The 13,514-nt window shown below is 47.1% G+C and overlaps 1 protein-coding gene across 4 annotated transcripts in view; it reads left to right on the top strand.

The window, feature by feature from the left end:
* Nucleotides 1-3,794: 3,794 nt before the first annotated feature.
* GRHL2 (grainyhead like transcription factor 2) overlaps nt 3,795-13,514 on the top strand; it is a 71,612-nt gene continuing 61,892 nt past the window's right edge. For all 4 annotated transcript variants that reach the window (XM_037381674.1, XM_037381677.1, XM_037381676.1 and 1 more), the window contains exon 1: nt 3,795-4,241. In XM_037381674.1, coding sequence (XP_037237571.1) covers nt 3,817-4,241 — 425 coding nt within the window. In that variant the 5' untranslated portion in view covers nt 3,795-3,816. The remainder of the gene's footprint in view (nt 4,242-13,514) is intronic.

Below are 13,514 nucleotides of genomic sequence, written 5' to 3'. Positions count from 1 at the left end.
AGGTACTTAGTGCAATTAGCAAGCCTAGTTAAGCCTTATTTGTACACTCTTATTTCCTTTACCCAGTGCTGGCAAGTCCAAACAACATTGATGCTAGCTGCTATGGAGTAAATAGCATAAACATGAGGTAAAGCTTTAGACAGTTGAATTCTATGCTGAATCCTTACACCACCACAAAAAACTATCAGTTGCTGTGTAAGCAAAGAAGCAAGCACAGCATGAAAAATGGTAGTTTATGATTTTAATTTTTTTCTGTGCACTCCAAAGACAAGTCCTAGATTTTAAATAATGTATTGCATGACTATTTCAGTTTTGCTTTACACAGCCTTTACTCTACAGGAAGCGAGACTGGTCTGGCCAGAAATAACATTAGCTGATTTTTCAATGACTAACAGATTAGTTTATAATAATCTTGTAGATCATGAAGAATGAACATCAGCCTGGGTTAGGTAGGACTTGTTTGACCTGCTCAGCTAGAGGTGGACTCCGACACTTTCAATTGGATTCCAGTCTGCAGTCTGAAGCAAAAGGCTCATCTAGAAAATGATAAGCCCTATGCCTACCTACCTAGTTAAAATAATTTTCAGGGTGCATTTTACCATCTAAGCAAGTCCCAACTAAATAACAGTTGTAATCTCCAACAACCGTAAGAGTTTATTACTGTATTTTCCACTTAATATTCCTAACTTTGACCTTGGAACACCACCTAAGACGGTGAGCAGTAATTCAGTCTTCTGACTACCTCATTCTAAGAGAATGTCTCCTGAGAGCAGGCTGCTAAAGGCAGTTTTGTATTTGACCCAGTATTAGAACAACAAACTCCATTTCAGTTTGAGTTACAGTTTGGGTTTGGTCCAGGACTGCAGATGGCATCAAACGCAGTTTTCTTTCTTGTAAAAATCACACATCAGCAGCATTTCTACCTTGGGGAAGGTGGCATTTTCAAAAGCGCTCATCACTGATCTTCCTCTCCTTCTTCCTATACATTTCATACAGGAAAAAACAGGGGGAAAAATTACATCCAAATGTTTCTCATAATTGAAAAATTTAAAAAGAGAAAGAGGATACCCAAATTGGTGTTAATCCTATTGATGGTACTCAAACAGGCAATCTTTTCAGATCTCAAAAGTTTATTTCAGCATAATAAATATTTGGGAAAGAAACCTTATCATTTCTGCAGTTAACAGGGGTCTCCACTAACTGAAACTGTTACAGCTGTTTCTACCACTGTTTCTACAAAACAAGTCACCATATCTCATAGTATTGTGCCTGAGAGGCTCAGTTTGTTTCAAGAATACATAGTAATTCTGTACTCAAAATGACTGCATTATTTGCAATTAATATGCTGCTCTGTTTCTCTTCTGTGCTTCATAGAATAGGACCATAGAATTATTTAGGTTGGAAAAGACCTTTGAGATCATCAAGTCTGACCGTTAACTCAGGACTGCCAAGTCCACCACTAAACCTAAGCACCACATCTATGCATTTTTTAAACACCTCCAGAGTTGGTGATGCCACCTGCTCCCTGGACAGCCTGTTCCAATGCTTCACCACCCTTTCAGTGAAGAAATGTTTCCTAATATCCAATTTAAACCTCCCCTGACATACCTTGAGGCCATCTCCTCTTGTCCTGTTGTTTGTTATCTGGGAGAAGAGACCAATCCCCACCTGCCTACAGCCTCCTCTCAAGTAGTTGTAGGGAGCAGTAAGGTCTCTCCCAAGTCTCCTCCCTTCCAGGCTAAACAACCCCAGTCCCCTCAGCTGCTCCTCACAAGACCTGTGCTCCAGACCCTTCACCAGCCCCGCTGCCCTTCTCTGGACACACTCCAGCACCTCAACGTCCCTCTTGAAATGAGGGGCCCGAAACTGAACAGAGTATTTGAGGTATGGTCAAAGGCCTTTATGAAGCCTTATGGCTTCCCCAGAATGTATGATATAAAATAATGGATACAAGTATTGTTATGAATAATAGCCTACAAGCTGAATACCAGTATTAGTTATTCAATATGCAGGCCACATTAGCAACTTCTGATTTGACTTACAGATTGTATAATAATGTTTCTTTCCCGTGACCAGTGAATGGTAAAAGAGAACAGCTAACTAATATCTCGTGCTCAATCAAAGCATCATTGATCTAGCTAAAGTATTTTGCTCATTCTGTTTAGTTAAAGTGACAGAAAACTTAATTGGGGTATGTTTAAGCTGACTTAAAAGTGATTTATATGTAATTGGCTTAATTTGGTTAGTTACTATGAATACAGATAAGGCCTGACACCCAGTAATAGATATTTGTGCCCAATTGCAATCCGATAATAGCAAAGACTTTTACAGAGTCAAGTTTGATTTCAGCTTTAGGAATAAGTGAAAGAAGAAGAAAATCAGGCCCCAGTTCACAATATTACATGGTGTGTGTGTATATATATATACCTGTATACATATATATTTGGTTATACAAATACATATTTCTGTGAATATCCCTTCTACTACTTTCCCCTCTCATGCAAAATCAAATGTAGGAAATGGAAAAATGCCTTCACCTAAGACAGTATAAATTTGATGGTTCTGGCATCATTCAGCTAATCCTCTTGCAAAGATCACTAAGTAATATAATGGTCTGCCCCACATAATGGTGCATTCTTTACACATACAGCACTATTTGTACAGCAAAGGTTATCAGCAGTCAAGATGGATGCCTAGTATAGGAAGATGTCTCCAGGACAGGCGGTAGCAGGAAGAATTGGTGGGGTCCTGGCCTGTCTGTGATTGAGGGATGGAGACTGAGAAGGGGTAAGAGTAAATGCAAGTCTCTCTGCAACCCTTCCACTCCCTATTCCCAAAATGACCCAGTGGGGGGAAGATGCCCTCTTCCTCATCTTCCCCAACAGGGGCAAAGCTGCTGTTCATGCAGTCCTGGTAAGCTCACTTGGTCTTCGGGTAAAGTATGCAGTAGGGTGCACTGGACTGAAGGGTGACAGACTGATGCCACAGCCCTCTATTCACTTCGCCGCTGAGTAACCGTGCCTTCCTCAATAAATATCCCGTGCCAGCTTTCCCATTTTCTCTCCAGTTTCCCCCTGCTGACAAAACAGATCCTTCAACCCACCCCCTCAGCTCAGCTGTTAGCTCTCCGATCCATGCAGTGCATGTCACCACTTCACCCTTCTGCCGTGAGATGCCTTCCACACCAAGACGTTCACCGTCTTCAAACCTGGCTGGTCCCAACCGTGGGTAAGGTCAAAGAAAAAAAAAACCAAAAAAAACCCCCAAACCAAACACAAAAGCAAAAGATGCCTGAAACTCAACAAAAAACTTTACAGAAAGTGTCCTACAAAAGCTGCCACCTCTTGGGGCACCACCCAACGACAGCCACAGGCCAGCCGCGGCTGCCCGCTGCAGCCGGGGGCTTTTGAGCACGGATTCTCCTTCCCGCCGGCCGCCCGGCGGATGAGGGAGGCCGGCGGGCGGGCGGTGAGGCGGGCGGGCGGTGAGGCGGGCCGCTGCGGAGCCCCGCAGGCGAGGGGCCTCGCCTCAGCCTCAGCGGCCGCCGCGCAAGGCACCAACGGTCCTGCGCCGCGCCTCGCCTCAGCGCGCCTCGCCTGCCGAGCGCGGCCGGCCCGCGGCGGGGCGAGGGGGTTTGACGGCGGAGCGGCCCCGCCGCCTCAGCGCCGGCTGCCAGCGCCGGCTGCCCCCTCCTGCCGCCCCCTCCTGCCTTCCCCTCGGCGGCGGCGGCCCCCGCGGCTGCCTCCCGGCGCGGCGCGGGCGCGAGGTGCGTTACCTGGAGCTCGGCGGCAGCCTTACCTGTGCGCGCCTCTTCCAATGGCAGCGCACCTGCCGGGCCGCGCCGCCCAATCAGCTGGCGGCTCGTCCCTCTGCCCCGCTCCTTTAGTGAAAGAATCCAGCGCCGCTCGGGAAAGTTACCTGTGCGCGCCCGGCCCGGCCGCTCTCTGCGCCGCGCCGTGCCGTGCCGTGCCGTGCCTCGCCGGCGCCCCAGCCCCAGCCCTGCCGCTCCCCACATGCGAGGGGGAGGGGGCTCTACCTGTTCTACCTCGGCGGCTGGCTGCGGAGCCGGGAGAGGGGGGGAAGGAAAGCAGAATTACCAGTAGCTCTGGTTCTGCCGTCCCGGGCGTTCACACACACCTTCACCTGCACAGACCTGAAAGTCCAGTTCCGCCAGGGAGACGGAGGCACCGGGAAAAGGGGAGAGAGTTCATTGGATCAAACATGTCACAAGAGACGGACAAGTAAGTGATCGCAGGCACGCCGCTGCTCCCGCTGTGCGGGGCTGGCCGGCCCGTCTGGCTGGTTGTGCTTGCCCCTCTGCGGTGGCGGACGCGGACCTGCCGGGACGGCGCTTTTCCCTCCGCAAAGCGACGCCGGAGCGGGCGGCACAGCAACTCCCACAGCGCCCCAGGACAAGGCTGCGGCTCGCCGCCCCCCGCCTCTCTTTCCATCTGGTTGTGGGGTTGCGCGATTGCTTTTTCGATACCCCTTTTAGTTTAGGTTTGGATGTGTTTTGTTTTGCTTGTTCTTTTTTTTTTTTTTTTTCTTCCCCCCCGCCTCACCTCGAGGGTCGCTTTTCGGGAGGGGGAGCCCTCCTCGCCCTAGAAGAGCGGAGCGGCCTCCGCCCGCCGAAGGCCCCGGACGAAAAGTGCTTCTTGGCTTTTGTATTAGCGCAACAAAGGGCTTTTATCGCGGCGGACACGGCCATATTCCTCCCCTCGGCTGGCGCCGGGCGGGCAGGGCAGGGGGCCCGCGGCGCCCCGGGCCCGTCCAGCGGGCGGCGGGAGGAAGGGCCCGGCCCGGCCGGGTGCTCCCCAGCTTCGGCCGCCCCAGACACTGCGTGCGGCGCCTGGAGCCTCGGCGTCCTGACCTTGTTTTCCCGGCGGGCCCGTGGCTGCCCGGAGACCGACGTCTCAGCCCGGGGTTAAAAAGTAACTTTCCCAGTAGCGACGTCGGAGGCGGCGGAAGCGGCCCGCTCGCTCCGGCCCGGGCCCGCCGCAGCCCCTATCCCGCTCGGGCGGGTGCACGGTGTCGGGGGCCGCAGGCCGCGGCGGCCCGGCCCGGCCCTGGCGGCAGCGAGGCATACAGGGCAGCCAGCCCCGGGGCGGGCGAGGCCGGGGGAAGAGCTGCGGCGAAGTAGGGGGCCCCCCTTTGCCTTCCGGAGGCGTCGGGGGTCGCTGGCCGTGGTGCCGGGCCCACCCGGGGCATGCAGCAGGACCGAGCCGGAGCCAGGGCTGGGCGGGCGCGGGGCCCGTCGCGGGGTGAGAGAGGCGCCGGGGCTGTCGTTTGGCGCGCAGGCCGCGGCTTGCTCTTCTGCCGCCCCAGCGAGCGTCCGGTTCCGCCAGCGCTTCGTGCCGATCGGCCCGAAACCAGGGGCTGCCCTTATTTGCCCCCTTCCCCGGCCCGCCGCCCCGTGGGGTAAAGCCGCTGCCTGCGTGCCCGCGATGGCAGCTTGGCGTGAGGGCCGGGGCCTGGCAGGGAGCGTGGCGGCGGCCTGTTCCTGTGCGGCGCCCAGGAGCCGCCCTGAGGCAGCCAGGCGGGAAGGCCATTTTACCTTGCTCGGGTTATTAGTGTTTCTGCAGGAGGCGGCTGGGGAGAGTAACGGGGCACGGAAGATGGAGGGCGGGAGGCTGCAGAGGCCAAGCAGGAGGCAGCAGTTTTGTTTTACAGCTGTTGCGGTGCAGGTAGGAGCGCCCCAGCCATGAGCGTAGTCTCAGCTACGCATGGTGCTGCTCAGATGCAAGCCCTTGTTGGGCTCCCCAGGAACCTTTGTGGCAAAGGAGTTGGAGAGGAGGAGCCTGGTGTTGGAGACATCTGGTTGAGAGAGGCTCGGTGACAGCCTGCCTGTCAAGGAGTGAAAGAAAGAGATTATCCGACAAAAGAAAACAGCAGGGTTGGCTGCCCTGATAGGGAAGAGGTGGAACGGTTCAGAGGAGAAAAACTTTACAAATAATTTTACTCCCGGACTTTTCAAACATCAGCCATCGGTAGGATAGTGCAAAGGTAGTTACTGACGTGAAGTTAAACTGACTGTGGTAGGAGTTGGGAAGAAAGTGGAGTTTGGGAATTCATCCGAGGTGGGATGGGAACTAATGCCTTAAGCGGCCAGATAAGAGCAGTAAATGATTTAAGGGCAGAGCCCGGAGGGGTTGCCAGTGATGCAGGTGGGAGCAGCTGAAACAGCCATTGAGCTGGGAGGGGAGCACGATTAACTGCAAAAGAGCTGAGAGCTAGCAAAGGGTCAGAAACTAGGCTGCAGCGGATCAAGCGCAGTTAACGGGGGGGGGGGGGGGGGGGGGGGGGGGGAAGAGAGAAAGAGCAACTTCGTACCACAGTCAGCTTTGAAACAGAAAAACAACGCAGTGGAAACCAAACTCATGTACGAAACTAGGGTACAAGTGATTCCCCTCTGGGTCTAGGATGCTACTAAGCTACAGGACTAACATTCCTTCCCAACAGGAACAGTATGGCATAGGTATAAGCTACTGAGACTGGAGCAGTAACGCGCTTCATCCCCTGCTCTGTGTAGTGCTGCGGCTGTTACCGCTGTGAGGCATGTAAGAGCACTGCAGAGCACGTACCCTCATGTAACAGCACTTCCCCCGTTGCAGGTATGCCTGTGATCTCTTTCTGGTTAAGGTGTTTAGAAAATTCATAGGGGGTAGCTAAGAGTTTGAAAAGGGAATAAAAAGAAATCTGCTGGGCTCTCTATACAAAAGTGTAACATGAGAAGACAAGTACATTTGTTTTCAGAAAAGATGACCAGGTGGAATGAGATATTAGACTTGGGGGGAGTGTGCATGGGAAGTTTTTTTTTTTGTTGGTTTTTTTTTTTTTTTTGTCTTTAATTGTATCCAATTAAAACCTAATCCAGAGAGTACAATATTATTCTCCTCCACATGGCCTTTCTTTTACTTAAAAACAGATCTTCCCTACAGGCAAGACTGGAGAGGGAAGCTCATTATTTTGAGGTCAGTTAATTTGTCAGTGTCATCGGACATGTTTTTGTGGGGTTTGTGCTAGTAAAGTGCCAATGTAGAGGACTAAGCAGCTGAGGGGATATAGAAAGCATGGAAAAAAATATCTTCCTATTTCATCCTCTGGTGGGATTTGCTGGGTGTTCTGGAGAGGTGGTACACCCTGCTGCGCAGTGGCTCTGCAGAGCTGCCTGCAGTGTCCCTCTTTGAAGGGAGGAGCAGGGACAGGGGTGCTACTTTGCACCATCAGCTGTGAGGGGGGAAGGCGGACAGTCAGATGAAAATGCTGAAGAACAAGTTGTTTGATTCTAATGCTGAGGGTCTTGGAAGGGGAGGTTATCCTTACAATAGTGTGCATATCTTCCTGTCTTTCCCTTTAGTCTTTCTGCCTAAGCTGGGTCTTACCTGCTTGCTTCCACAAACTCCTTGGTCAGAAGAGATAAGGCATGATTTCACCTGCATTTTTCAGAGGTAGTGCCAACTTAGGCACTCCTGCCTCCATTCCACCCTCTCAGCTGTGTCAGTGGAGCTGTTTGTGCAGCCAGAGAACTAGCTGAGGGGAGTGTTGAGAGTAGCGTGATCTCCTCTTGGAGGTTATTTTTAACATCCATTTTTCATTGGTCTGGGCTCTTCATATGCAGAGAGGTTGCAAGAAAATGGCAGGTGTTAAAGAAAGAACTGTTGGAAGTAGAACCTCTGCAGAAGGAAATGTGTGTCCCTGCCTTGCTGTGGATGTTTTGGAGGTCCATGCAGCTGTTTCAGTTACCATCCATTCCCAGAGCCACCATGAGGGGACCCTAGGGGCTGAGCAGAGGCCGGAAGGGCATAATCCCCTTTGCAGGATGTAAAGATGGTTCCAGTGTTCACTTCTGCATTTATAGGCTGAATAATTGTTCTTATGGTAGTGTACAGAAAAAAATTACCACCACAGAACTTCAGATTAATTGCTGTAGTGCATTAGTGGAGCTAATTGGTGACCTGAATACTTGTGAGACTTAACAGGGGTTTAGAGGTTGCCTGGATGAGGAAGAGCAATTGTACAACCACTTGGGATCTGCCTGGTAAATGCCATAGTTGTCCCTGCCACTGCTGGTGTTGTGCGAAGTCGTGAGTCCTACATAGACTGGGACCGCAGCAGCATGAAGAGGCGGCTTGGTAGCAGGCCGAAGGGTGCTGGTGCTGTGGCTCTTGCTAGCTGGCCAGCCACGTGACTGCCTGCCAGTCAGGCTGGTCAGGCTCCCAACATCCCCAGTATGTGCAAGAGCTGCTCGGGACACCAGGTGTATGGGGCTGGGGCGTGCTCAGACTGACCACATTAAGGAGGACTTGGGGCAGCCTGGGTCTGCAGCTGAGCATGTGCTTGTGGGTAAATAACTGAGGGGAGAGCGAGCCTGGTGGGAATGGGTTCAGACCTGCTCCTGTGTGTCGGTGGAGGCATGTTCACATCCAGCATACTACTTGGTACCGTCTGTGGCAGAAGTTGATCTTGGACTCTTCACAGAGTAATTTTGCCCTGGTTTCCTATTTCTTCCTCAGTGTGTAAATGCAGATGTCTTGCCTTTGTGCTGTTTAACTTAAGCATCTAGTACTATAACAGCAAAGGACATTTATAGTTTACAGTGTGATTCTGTGAATTGTTCTTGATTTTTCTTTTGGAGGGCCAAACATGTTTCCCATCAGCAGATGCCGAGTGGCAATTAGGTCACAGGCTACTTTTTTTTTTCTTCTCACCCCCACCCCCACTCCTCCACTGCTGAGTGCCTGGATAGGGTATCCACTGAGATGATTTTTCCAAAGTGTTACTCATCTTGGAATGAGAGGAGAAACAGGAATTGGAGGTGTTTAGTGCTTGCTCTTTGCAAATGTCAGATGTGCTGTCATGAACAAGCGTCAGATGTGCTGTCATGAATGATCCCTGGAAAACCATCTCTGTGCAAAGAAGATGGAAAATTGGTATGCAGAACCGCATAGAACTTGCAACCATAAGTTTAACTGAGAGAGGTAAGGGTATCAAATGGTTACGTCTCACTGTTAACACTGCTGTCTCTCTGGTGCTGAAGTCTTAAGACCAGACTGAAGATCAAAGCAGAACAGGAGGGAGGGGATTTTCCCTGGTCACTTGATTGTAATGGTCGTGTAACCTCTTCCCTGTGGAAGGGTCAGCAGGAACATCATCGTTCTCTTTCTGGCAGGGACATCTGAAGGGGAAACAATATTACACCAGTTGACATTTGTTGTCAAATATTTTCACAAATATTAATCCAGTGCGGTCTGCTGATTGGTTACCTTAAATTTTTTTTTCCCCATGGTTATGGAGCAGCCAGTTAAGCTGCCCTTTTTTTTGTACATGTGCACACACACAAAATAGCACTTTCAAATGCTGATCTAGGAATTCATCCTGAGATGAATCTTCATTAGCTTTTAAATCAGTGATTAGGACAGTAGTAGCTAATTAAAAGAAGATAATTAAGTATTACAGATACTGATGTATACTGGGACACTGTCCTATTCTTGAATAGCACTAACTTTGCAAAGAAGAGAACTGTTGCTTACGAAATATTTAACTAAGGAAACCATATTAAGTGCATGTGAACAGTGCAGAAGTCAAATATTGCAACATACCTGTAGCTTGAGAATATGTCTCCAACTCTGAAGATTACCTGTGTCTGTAGATTTGTTAATTTTACTCATAGTGGGAGATAATGATATTTTTGTATTTTAGTTTTGTAAAGTATATTTTTGGTGTTGTATGCTTTTTAAAAATACTTTTGGGAAGTCTTACCTTCCAGGATTGCCCAGCTGTTGAATTCGTGTTCTCCTTCTGACTGTGTGAAAGATTTCATATTCTGAAGAAACAGCAATCAGTGCTATCAGTGCAGTAGCTATTCCGTTTCCATTTACTCTGTGGAAGCAATGAATGAACAAGAGCCACAGGGCCAAGGGTCAGGTTAAAATGCAGCAGGTCTGGGAAGCCTTGTCATGACCTGTTTTTAATTTTAAAGCCTACTGCTGGCTGTTCCAAGTCAGCTGAAACAACCTTGGGTGCTGGCATGCTGAAAGTACACTTCTTAGCAAAACAGACCATAGCCTGGTATGAAGCTGCTAAGTAATTGCTAATTCTGATCAACTGTGTTAGCTACTGCAGTAATGTTGTGAACTCCAGAGTATCCTCGTTTTTTTGAGATGTCAGAGGTTTTTTACAAATACGTTGAAACCTGCTTTATTTTGAGACTGTTTCCTGCTTTGTTTAAAAAAAAAAAAAAAGCAACAGGCTCAGTGCACTAATAACAAAAGATTGTCTGGTAGAAATAATATTTAATTAAAAGTGAAACAAAAAAAGTCTCTGAAATCATAGTATAAAAAGTCTGTCTCGGTGAGTAATTGCTTACTTGAACCTGAGTAGGCATTTATGTATTTAATCCTTGTGTCAGATTTCTTTTTTGTGCTTCCACTTTGACATACACAGTAATACTTTTTTGTCAATGTTAATGAATCACCTATTTGTTTTAATCTTTTTAATCACTATTACATGCTCAAGTTATTTTGGTTCTGAGTAAAAACAAATAAAACTTCTAGTAAGCATCTAACTGTTGAACTAGTCTGTTTTGCCATTCACTGTTTCAGCTCTCAATATATTATTTTACTTCCTCTCAGAGTGTTTTTTAAAGGTGAAATAATTTCTTTTAATCATTTAACATGTGTAATCTTGTTCAGATTTGTCTTGTGTTCAAAAAGAATAATTGTCCCAAAATTGCAAGAGTCCCAAACTGTGTTCATTAGTAGGTAAAATTACTCAGCCTCTTTAATGGGAGTTTTTCCCTTGGTATGGACTGCTGGCTGGGCCAGAGGGCATCTTATCTTCTTACTTCCTGGTGGTCTAAAAGCTTTGATTTTCCCTCACTATTGAGTCATTTGTATATTTATATGCTCACTGGATTGGGCTAAGTGTGTTTTGGAGACCTATTTGTGCTTCTGGGAATCATGTGATTGTTGGCTATGAAAGACAAAATACCAAGACACATGGGCCATAATTTTCCTGTTCGTTAAACATTTATGTTCCTTTGTAGTTTTAAGGGAACACTATTATCTAATTGAAACAACAATGTTGCTGACTTTTTAATTATACTTTTGGCAGTAAATCCTGAGGAATCTAAACTTTTTTTTAACTAAATAAATCAAAACCTGTAGCAAGTCACCCATGTTGTGTTTTGTTTTTTTTTTTTAAAAAAAAATAACTTGATGTCTAAGCAAAGCAGTATGCTGAGGGTAGTCAATTTGGGCTAACGTTAGAATTTTTAAAACAAATGGTTTCAAGCATTAGGTCTAGCTTTGATTTATACTTCTTTGTATAATGGGCACAGACAGAAATTTATGATCTGGAATCTAAAGTTTGTTAACTTACCCAGCTTCTGTGGGATCTGTTCTTAGCTGCTTTTTAAGTGGTCACAGTTGTTCAATTTGTGTCTGTGAATTCATATGTGTGTACATTAGTTGTAAGAAAAATTGCATGAACATCTGTTCTAGATCTGTTTTATAGTAGGCTTATAGCTGAACTGAGATTTGTGTAAGTGTAAAATAAACTTACAAAGGGCTTTAGAGCTACTGAAATGGATATAAATGATCCCACTCTGCCCTCCTTAGCTATGTACAAACTGAAGTGGAAGCTTCAGCTCTTGGATGTGGCTGGAGCACTCCTGTACCTTCTGTTATGCCAAATGAAATGTGAGCATTCTTCAACTTCCCCATTTCTTATTTTGCAATAGAGGAAAGACTAAGCAGGCAGGTGTTTTTTCCAAAGCATGTTGGGTCACAGCATACTTCAGCTGGGTTGCTGATCTGGACACTTGAGGGATCAGAAATCCAGGATGCAACATGGTGCATGGTGTACATGCAACGTAGAAGTGGTCCCTTTGGCTAGCATCTCATTTTAGAATTTGTGTTTCTCCCGGGGTTTCCAAATTGGAGATAGGTGCCCTGTGTACCTTCTTATCATCCAGCTAAAAAGGAGCTTATGATAAATATCCTATGGCCTTGATGTGCTCAGCTGGGAGCCAAGACAACATGACTGCCTTGCCTTTTCCAGTTATTTGACTGGTGCTAAAATTCTGTGTGCTTTTAGCAACTGTATGGACTGAAGCCTCCTGTCTCCTCTCCTGAAGGAACAGTTTGCAGAGGATGTGCACGGATGTGCTCGGTGCTATTGTCTCACAGGTGTAGGAACAGGCAGGCTCAGGCCTGGGCTGAAACCTGGGAACAGCGATTCCTTCTATTCTGCTGCTCACACACATTGCTTGCTGTGTTCTGATCAGGCACCTAGCCTTTGCAGAGAGCGGGAGGTCCTAATACTTATTGGGGACAAAGAAGTCTGCAGGGATGTGCATGGAGCAGCTCAATTCTTACAACTTTGCATTTGTTCTTTCAACTTTTTTTTTTTTTTAAAAAAAAAGTAAAAAAAAAAAATTTAAAAAAAACAATTGCCGTGCCCCCCCCAAAAAAACCCCAAAAAACCAAAACCAACCAAACCAAAACCCAAAAAAACCCCAACCAAAAATGAACCAAAAAAACCCCACCAAACCTAGACCACCAGGAAATGCCTGGGCTAGATGCCCACCTTGGCACTTTCACCAGTCTGCTTTGGATTTCAGGGGTGAGTTTCCTAGGCAAGGCAAAAGTTGGGGACGGGCAGGATGAGACTTTCTTCCCCACTAGCACTGACTGGATCTGGATGTAATATTATGAAGGGGAGTAGGATGCAGCTGCACTTGATGCAGCATGGCTGCATCAGTCTACTTTATGTTCAGTGACAAATTTAGCAGAGAGGTTGAGGGCTGCATGAACTTTGCAAATTCAACAGAAAGCTCTTGAATATCAAAATTGGCTGAGAGAGACTGGCAGACAGGACATCTTGATTCTGAATAAAAAGCAAGCTCTGGTCACAGAGCTGCAGTTTTCACCATGGTTTACAAATGTGTTAATGGGCATTTCTGGTTCTGTGTAAGCTGATTCACAAATTGCATCAAGTTGGGTGAGAATTTGCCTGTAGTATGATTTTATAGCCCCAAGTGCTGGCTGTTGAAAGTTCATTATCTCTAATCTGAGGAAGAGCTTGAAAGGCCAGCCCTTTCCATTCAGCTACTTTATTGTATTAAGTACAATGTACCTGTCTAACTTCTGTTTTTGTGCTGCAGTAATTGAAATGACTTGAGTGCAGTTTTGGACTTCTATCTCTGTTTACACACTACACTTATAGGTTTTATAAAATTCCATAATCTTAATTTTAAATAAGTTCAAAAATACCAGTTTACCGGATGCAGAAATCGCCATAACTGGTATAAATCTGAAAAACTTACGTATATCTTTTCTTACAAGGAAAGCACGCAAATCAGGTAAGATGGTACAAAGAAGAAAGTCTCTACTAAAGGATTGAGGGGGAAATAAAGAACTTGCAAAATAAAGACCGATTTAGTCTTGACATAAACACTCAGGTGTCGGGGCAGTATGGCTTCTAAGCTAGACCATTCTTCAGCAAATACCTTT

The sequence above is a fragment of the Falco rusticolus genome, chromosome 3 (assembly GCF_015220075.1).
Source record: "Falco rusticolus isolate bFalRus1 chromosome 3, bFalRus1.pri, whole genome shotgun sequence".
NCBI classification, from domain to species: domain Eukaryota; kingdom Metazoa; phylum Chordata; class Aves; order Falconiformes; family Falconidae; genus Falco; species Falco rusticolus.
This window is presented reverse-complemented; position numbering and strand designations above follow the sequence as displayed.